The 8,923-nt window shown below is 37.5% G+C and overlaps 1 protein-coding gene across 1 annotated transcript; it reads right to left on the bottom strand.

Moving 5' to 3' along the window:
• Positions 1-2,615: 2,615 nt before the first annotated feature.
• Positions 2,616-8,615, bottom strand: IFNG (interferon gamma). Its single transcript, XM_061416556.1, has 4 exons — positions 7,795-8,615; positions 6,588-6,656; positions 6,310-6,492; positions 2,616-3,916 (listed from the first exon to the last, which is right to left on the bottom strand). Exons 1-4 carry the CDS (start codon positions 7,906-7,908, stop codon positions 3,782-3,784), a joined length of 501 nt encoding a protein of 166 aa, XP_061272540.1. The 5' UTR covers positions 7,909-8,615; the 3' UTR covers positions 2,616-3,781.
• Between the last annotated feature and the right edge of the window lie 308 nt (positions 8,616-8,923).

Genomic DNA, 8,923 nt, shown 5'->3' with positions numbered 1-8,923 from the left:
GGTTCTCAGTTTAGGTGAAGAGAGCAAGATAAGAAACTCTTGCCTTTGTATTTTCTTCTGTGAGCCTGACACGGTACAGGACATGATATCCCAAAATATGTCACCTTGATATATTGAATATTTCAAGCTGAAGGAATCTGAGAAAGGGCATATGCAGAAAAGGCTTTCTGACCTTCTCCTGAAGTAGGTCATATAACCAGAGGAAGGGAGCATTCTCGTCTTTAAAGACAAGGAAATCAGAGGGGAATGTGAACAGCGGCAGATCTTGCTAAGTGTTGCACCACTTACCACACTTAGCTCACCTTTGTCCTACCATATCTTTCCATGATTTTCCATTCTTCACCAAATCTAGCACAAAAACATTCTGGTTTAACTGTTGTGTTTTGTTTTTTTTTTTTCAGGTCCTTATTTCCTTATGAAGATCCCTGTGTCACATATAATTTAAATAAACATGTATGCTTTCCTTTTGTTAATCTGTCTTTTGTTATGGGATCCCAATCAAGACTTTAGAAGAGTAGAGAAAAAAAAAAATAATTTTCCTCCCCTACAAGCATTCAGATGCCACTTGAATTCTAGACAGGCCAAAATAACCTCAATCTTGCCCAATTATTTCAATCAACTATCCATTCAGTGTAACTGTTTAAGAATGTCTAACACATAAAATTATAGTGAAAAATAAAAAGATCATAAACCAAAAAGAAAAGACATTCTTTTTTAGTAGCTGGTACAATGATTCGATTGTTTTATGGGTAATACTGACTGTTAGAAATTATTGATAAACCTTAGACTGGAAGAGGAACCCCAGGGAATGGGGATTGAGTCTCAACCACTGTTACTCAACTACTATCCAATAATCAAAATAATAATCTCTGATTATTGTCAAGGACTAAACTGATACTTTTACATGAATTATTTCATTTAACTTTATTATTATTAATTGGAATTAAATGGAGCATTAAATAGAATAGTTCAGAAGGAAGCCCCAGATACTTAACCTTTTCTCCCCTTGACACTCACAATCTTGCCCTCACTATACACCCCAAAGCCAATTGTGTACCTTGAGATTCAATACTTTTCTTTCCTTCTCTTCACTATGTAAACTCATGATCTTCATGAGTTCAACAGGTATTAGGTCTTTAAATACCTGCTAGCTCAACATTCAGAAAACTAAGATCATGGCATCCAGTCCCATCACTTCATGGCAAATAGATGAGGAAACAATGGAAACAGTGGCTGACTTTATTTTTCTGGGCTCCAAAATCACTGCAGATGGTGACGGCAGCCATGAAATTAAAAGACGCTTACTCCTTCGAAGGAAAGTTATCACCAATCTAGACAGCATATTAAAAAGCAGAGACATTACTTTGTCAACAAAGGTCCGTCTAGTCAAGACTATGGTTATTCCAGTGGATGTATGGATGTGAGAGTTGGACTGTAAAGAAAGCTGAGCACTGAAGAATTGATGCTTTTGAACCGTGGTGTTGGAGAAGACTCTTGAGAGTCCCTTGGACTGCAAGGAGATCCAACCAGTTCATCCTAAAGGAGATCAGTCCTGGGTGTTCATTAGAAAGACTGATGTTGAAGCTGAAACTCCAATACTTTGGCCACCTGATGCAAAGAGCTGACTCTTTTGAAAAGACCCTGATGCTGGGAAAGATTGAGGGCAGGAGGAGAAGGGAACGACAGAGGATGAGATGGTTGGATGGCATCACCGACTCAATGGACATGGGTTTGGGTGGACTCCAGGAGTTGGTGATGGACAGGGAGGCCTAGCATGCTGCAGTCCATGGGGTCACAAAGAGTCAGACCCGACTGAGCGACTGAACTGAACTGAATACCCTCAATTTCTAAATTTATATCAACTGTTCAGAGTTCTCTCCCAACTCCAGACTGATCTATTCAATAGTTTACTCGTCATTTCCACTTTAAAATCTAATGGATTCCTTAAACTTAACATTCGAAATTGAATTTCTGATTTTCCACCCCAACCCTGCTCACTCTAGTTTCCCCATTTCAGTTGATGACAACTTCACTTTTTTAGTTGCTCAACTAAAAACTTAAGAGTTATTCTTGACCCATTTTGCTCCAACCACACTGGACTACTGGTACTTCTTTTACCAGTCAAGGCAAATTTCCACTTTAGAGCCTTTGCAAGAATGTTTCCTTTGCCAAAAATCCTCTCAGCTCTCACAAGTGTTTCCTCAAATGTTATCTCTTTAATGAAGCCAAGTATAATTTCTCAGTTTAATCCCTAGCCCATTTGCTCTGTCCAATAGTTTTCCCAGTTCCCCTATTCTTTCTTACGTTTTTTCTGTAGCACCAATCATCTTCTAACATAGCATGCAATTTACTAACATATTACGTATTTTGTTTACTATCTCCCCTTTGTTAAATTCGAAATTCCCAAAGGGCAGGTATTCTTGTTTATTTTGCTCACAAATGAATCTCAAGTACTTAGAACAGCACCAGGCACATAGTAGGCGCTCTAGTAAATATATCTTGAGTGAAAGGATAAAGTCTCACTACAATATTATGTAGCCCACCAGGCTTCTCTGTCCATGGGATATCCCAGAGAAGAACACTGGAGTAGGTTGCCATATCCTCCTTCAAAGCATCTTCCCGATCCAGGGATTGAACCCACATCTCTTGTGTCTCCTGCATTGGCAGGCGGATTCTTTACCACTAAGCCATCTGGGAAGCCTACCATGTTATAAGAAAGGCATGATTATTCTTCTTTATCAGAGAGGAAAGTGAAGCTTAGAGAGTATAAAAGTCACACCACTTGTAATGGCAGGACTAAGATTCTAATCCAAGCTTCCCACCCTGGAGTTTCCACTCACTATTCCATACCTAACAGTGTTTACCCAAAGTGGCCAGAGGAAATAGGGGATACCAAGATGAGGGATACCCTGAGGAGTTGAGGAGGGATAAAGTAGAAGTAAATATTTGTGTGCCAAGCTAAACAATTTGGACTACTTTCCACAGCTGTGAAAATATCATTCAAACAACTACCAAAGGGAACAGTGGAAACCAGCAAATTGTCAGTGAAGAAAGACACCACTTTGAGCAGATTTTAATCCAACTCTTGTATCTCCACAGTTAAATTGACTCTCCTTCTATTAATTTATTAGTCTGTGTTTCATTTAACCCAGCCCCCATTTTAGAAAAAGTCTGACACAACATACATAGTTATGAAATTATACTTTATTCATATATATTAAATATTGATAAACTAAACAAACATATTACTTTCCATTTGGGTGTAATCACAATTGTCAGTGATATCCTGAAGCGCCAGGTATAAGGTGAGATGAGATGCTATGTTTTTGTCAGGGCACAAGTCATATAGCCTGACACATTCAAGTGCTGTCTGACATGCCATCAAAGTAGTGGCTCAGAATCCAGATCTAGTCTCAGATAAGTAGTGACTAGATGGCATCATTTCATTTATCAGCATTCATTACATCATCAAGTGAAATAAGTGCACAACCCACAGATTCTTGCTTAGGTTAGCTGCCTAGTTGGCCCCTGAGATAAAACCTTGAAATCCCATAGACTTGCCTAGTTACTCAGAAAAAAAAGGGTCAAGTGAAATAGTCACAGGATACAGGAATTATAAATAACACATATATTAATAGATACTCATTTTCATGACATAAAAGTTACTATTATAAATACTTTGATGTCTAAATATATATCCCCCATATAAATAATGTAAAATATTAAATATTAATAAATAGATTTAGATTTAAAAATTCAAATATTGCAGGCAGGAGGACCATTACATTGATGCTCTCCGGCCTCGAAAGAGATTCTGACTTCTCTTCCGCTTTCTGAGGTTAGATTTTGGCGACAGGTCATTCATCACTTTGATGAGTTCATTTATGGCTTTGCGCTGGATCTGCAGATCATCCACCTATTGGGAAAGAAAACAGCAAAATTAATTTCAGGCCTATGAGTCATTAGGATATTCTGCTGTCTAGGCCCAAGAAAATCAAAGTATTCTTTAAAACAAATTATTTTCACTAGCAGTAATGAACCTTAATATGTAATGTTGGTTTCTTCAGTGATAAAAACTAAAATTATAACAATTCAATTGATAGTTGTACTGTAACAGGATGGAGCACATCACATATTCATAAATTTACCACTTCAGACATCTGAAAATTATATAGTGAAAAAACCCCAGAAGTAGAGTGACAGAAAAATGTGGGTGTGAATTCTGTGTGTGCAATACATCTGACTTTAAACCAGTCACTGAGGCTCTCCAGATCTCTGTTTTCTCCACTAAGTATGAGGAGAGTGTTTAGATGATCCCTAGGGTCTCCGTCACTTCTATCACTTAGTACTTAGTCTTCGCTGTAAGCATCAAATGAGTTACTATAGCCAATGGCTCTCATGTTTGGTGCGTAAAAGAGTAACCTGAGGACCTAATGAAGAACTCTGACACCCAGATGGGTGAAATCGGACTAGGCCTGGGCCATTGTGTGGTTACCAACATCACCAGGTGATTTAGGCACCACCCAAGTTTGAAAACCATTGGTATAGGTTCAGTACTTTATAAACACCAAGTTCTAGAAGGAGGAAAACCATTATTTTTAATTTCCTCCAAATTAGGTCAGTCTCATTGTTTCCATGATGGGATTAAAAATAAACACAGATCTTATTTAAAGGTAATAATCAATTACTGGTATTATATAATAAAGTTAGAAATGAAAGCAATCTCCCGGTACCCTGCCTTCCACTCCAGCAAATTGAACTATTTTCTCACTCTTCCCAGTAGGACAATACAGGTGAATTCATGCTTCATAAAATGAGGACCATTTGCTTTCATCTTTGCTCTGCCACTACATTTCTTTCTAAAGCTGAAACACTGCAGCCACCTTGCCACATTTCTGAGAATGACTAGGAGATTCTAAGTTACAAGACAAAAAGGCAAAACATGCCTTAAATATGTTCACATTTGAGCAAAAGACGACAATGGTTGAGCACTCACTCAAGATTGCACATTGTGAAGAAGGAGGCTTGGAGCTTCCAGAAGGATGGGACCAACCTATTGTTTTCAAGGCCCAGTTACAACAGAGTAGAAAAATTTCTACCAGCTGTGTGTTTACAAGTGATAACTTTCCAGTTTTCTAAGCATCACCAAGAAACTAAGGGACTTCTCTAGGACTGAACAGCAACCAGAGGCAGCACTGGGTCAGGAACAGTGCCTTTTCATTCTCTAGCCTGCAACCAATGGAGATCTGCTGAACATGGAAAACATTACATATAATTTTTCCAAGCCACTCTCATACCATCTAATATATGGGAGACTAGAGAAATCTTGAAGAGCAACCACTTATTTCAGTTCCTGGGAGCTTATATGAGATTGTTGAGAGGCAGACCAGGTTAGAGCAAGAGCTGGTACAAATCCTGAAAGCACAAGTCATAATGGGACCCCTCCTCTTCTCACCCAAGCCTATTTATACAAAAGCCAACTCTCCCCCGCAAAAAAATCTGGAGACCGTTGTCCCTTAGATAAAATTTTGGAAAATGTGACTTGTCCTTATGCTTCAAAGTGATCTTTCAGCTTCTAAAAACTTTAAAAATTCATTGATAGGACAATTCTACCTATTTTCTTTCTAAAAACAAACGCAGTCACCTCTCCTTGGGCTATACAATCTGGGTGATTGACCAGAGTTCGACAGTGGGAGGGCCTTTGTCTCCTCAAAGGCTATTCCTTTCTCCTATCTCATTCTCATTTTCTTTCCATGGCATTGTAGAATTTTAGAGCAAAGGAGACCGTAGAAATTACAGTGAACTCAACAGGCTCCTTTTAAGATGAGGAAACAGCCCCAGCCAGGCCTGTGATTCATCTGAAGTCACACATTTCTTTGGTGGCTAAGCTGGGCGGAGCACACATCTTCTTCCCTCTCCCTCCCACTGCTCTTTCCATTAAGACATGCAACCTATTCAAAGCAAGAGAATTTCCAACACACAGACAAGGGGCAATGGGAGAACTGGTTTTCAGTACTCTGTCCCCATCACCCCAACTCCTTCTCTGCTTCCTCCTCACTGATTTGTCCATTCACCCATCTTTGTGCGATAGGCATAATGCCAGTATTTTCCCAAAATCACAGACTTAAGTGCCTCCAATAACTGACTCTGCAAAGTCACCCAAGTCAAAAGAGAACTAGCAAAGAGGCATTTTGACCACAAGTTCACTTCAGAGCTTTACACCTGGTATCTAATTTCTATTTTCTGGGAATGAAGTGCTTTGTAAGAGCCTCTGCAATGATACCAAAGAAAGCATTAAGATCATCTCACCGGAATTTGAATCAGCTTTTTGAAGTCCTCCAGTTTCTCAGAGCTGCCATTCAAGAACTTCTGAAACATGTCTTGCTTGATGATATCCATGCTCCTTTGAATGACCTGGTTATCTTTGAGGTTTTCAAAGAGTTTGAAGTAGAAGGAGACAATTTGGCTCTGAATAATTTTTTTGTCACTTTCCTTGGGAGAAAAGAGCACAAAGAGAGGTTGATGTGACTTTATCCATCAGAAAAAAAGCAACAGGAAAATCAGCCAAATGGAAATGTTCAGCTTACATCTTTCCAATTCTTCAAAATTTCTGAGAAGAGAGGCCCACCCTTAGCTACATCTGGGCTACTTGCATTCTGGAAAATAAAACAACACAATAAAAAATTGGCTTAAAATTAGTCCATAAATTGCTGTAAAAATGTACCTCAAGTTTTATTGAACTTGGATGCTGGCACTATTTACTGATTTTCTTTTCAACACTGTTTAGTTTTAACAAAAAATATTCACAAAAGCTACCCGGTTGGATAACAGCCAAAGACTATCATGTGATTTTTGCTTTCTTATTTACTAATATAACATCACAATGAACTCATTCAAGACTGATGATACTTCAACTGTCCCAAATTACTATGGTAAGAAAAAGGTATAGTTAAAAAAAAAAAAATCAACAACATCATCTCACTATAAAATACTGCCCCCCTATGGTATACGGTTCATAACCTCTACCTGTGTCCTCCTATAAGGTATTATATCGCCTTTAAAAGATAGCTCCAGCTATAATTATAACAGCTAAATTTGGATATATGATAAAATATTTAAAAGCTATTTTAATTAACCATAAATAAATTTTTAAGAAATTCCTAAAACAAGACAAAAAATTTTTTAAAATATAAACTAGATTATAACTCCTACAAAAAAAATCTCAGCAAGTGACTGAGTCCAAGAGTAATTCACAGACAATCCAGATGGGATAGTAAAATTTTAAAATGACTTTTTAGAGAAAAACACCTATAAGTGTTTTTGTTTTTAAGCCAAATATTTAAGGACCTCATCTTCTTTAATTGATCAATTATGTCAAATGACCATTTTTAATGCTGATCTTGACTTCTGACTGTCATCATTATAGTAACATGAGAAATCAAAAATTAAGACTCAGCTGTCTTTTCAGTATGCTTGCTACTTAACATCATAGTTGAATGGATTCTTATCACAAAATATCAACACTATGATGTATACACATATTATGCCCATCTTTTGGAAGATTCATGAATCCCTTCTAAATCTCTATAGCAAACTGAGCAGAGATTGTTTAGTCAGAAAAAAAAAAAAAACCAAACAAACAAACACATCTAGCTAACAGTCACAATAACAGCAAGTCTTCTCAAAATGACTGAAGACTAGAGATGAGAGCCCATCATAGATAGAATTCCAAGTCAACATCAAACATCAAGTCATTTCAATCACAAGAAAGTCTCATTAAAAGATCATACTTACAAAATACTCCTTTAAGTTTTCTATTTCTCTAAAAAATTGGCCCTGGCCATAAGAACCAGAAAAACCCAAAAGCACACAGAGCAGTAAAGCTAAGAAATAGCTTGTATATTTCATTGTTTAGGAGAGAGTTAGGCCGGAGTAGTTGAAATCGGTAGCTCCTGTGTTATGATCAGGTCCCAAGGAGGTAGCTGATCTTTCTTTTCTAATTGCTGATCTGCAGATGATCAGAAGAATGTACTGTGTCTCCTTTTGGTGCTGGTATTTATACCTAATTGAAGTCTCATCAAGATTACGTATTTTCACAAGTTTTTTAAGATGAGATGGTGACAGATAGACAGAGATGCTAGTTAGTTGGTATTAATAACTATGGTTTTGTGGCATTTTGGTGTTGTAGTTAGAGTTTCCTTTCAACTCCTTGGGTCTTTTGACGAGGAGACAGACCCATTATGCCCACCCATGCCATTCTTGTGGGATCCTTTGAAAACACTTTCACTTCACACCGTCCAGGGATTGGAAATTTTTGTACACCTCCTCCCTTTGCCCTCGTAAAATGTTGACTCCTCATCCAGAGATTACATTGATCATTCTTTTGTGGTTTGAACCAAGTTAAAAAGGAAATTCTAGGGGCTCTCAAACCTTTACAGAGGGGGTGCCTCTTAAAATTTTTCTTGCAAATGGCCAGAAAGCAAGGAAAGAATGTGGTTAGAAAACCAATGTGGTAGGAAGTCCTTCTATCAAAGACAGTTAGTATAATATCCACCGTAACTCTATGTTGCTTTGACCAGCAATGCCCAACAGAAATATAATGCAAGCCAATTCTCTAATAGCTCCATTACTAAAGGTAAAAAGAAACAGAGAAAAATAATTTTAAAATACATTTTACTTGAGACAATATATCCAAAATGTATCAATATGTATCAATTCAGAAAAATATTAATAAAATATTATACATCCTTTTTTGTCATACTAAATTCTAGAAATCTGGTGTTCATTTTATACATATGGCACATCTCAATTTAGACTGGCCGTATTCAAATGCTCAGTAGCCACATGCAGACGGAGGCTACCATATTGAACAGCAAAGCACTAGATGATCAATTGTTCCAAATTATCACTAATAATGGATTCT

Source organism: Bos javanicus, chromosome 5 (assembly GCF_032452875.1).
Source record: "Bos javanicus breed banteng chromosome 5, ARS-OSU_banteng_1.0, whole genome shotgun sequence".
Classification (NCBI taxonomy): Eukaryota; Metazoa; Chordata; class Mammalia; order Artiodactyla; family Bovidae; genus Bos; species Bos javanicus.
Note: the sequence above shows the minus strand (reverse complement) of the source record. Positions and strands in the feature narration are given on the sequence as shown.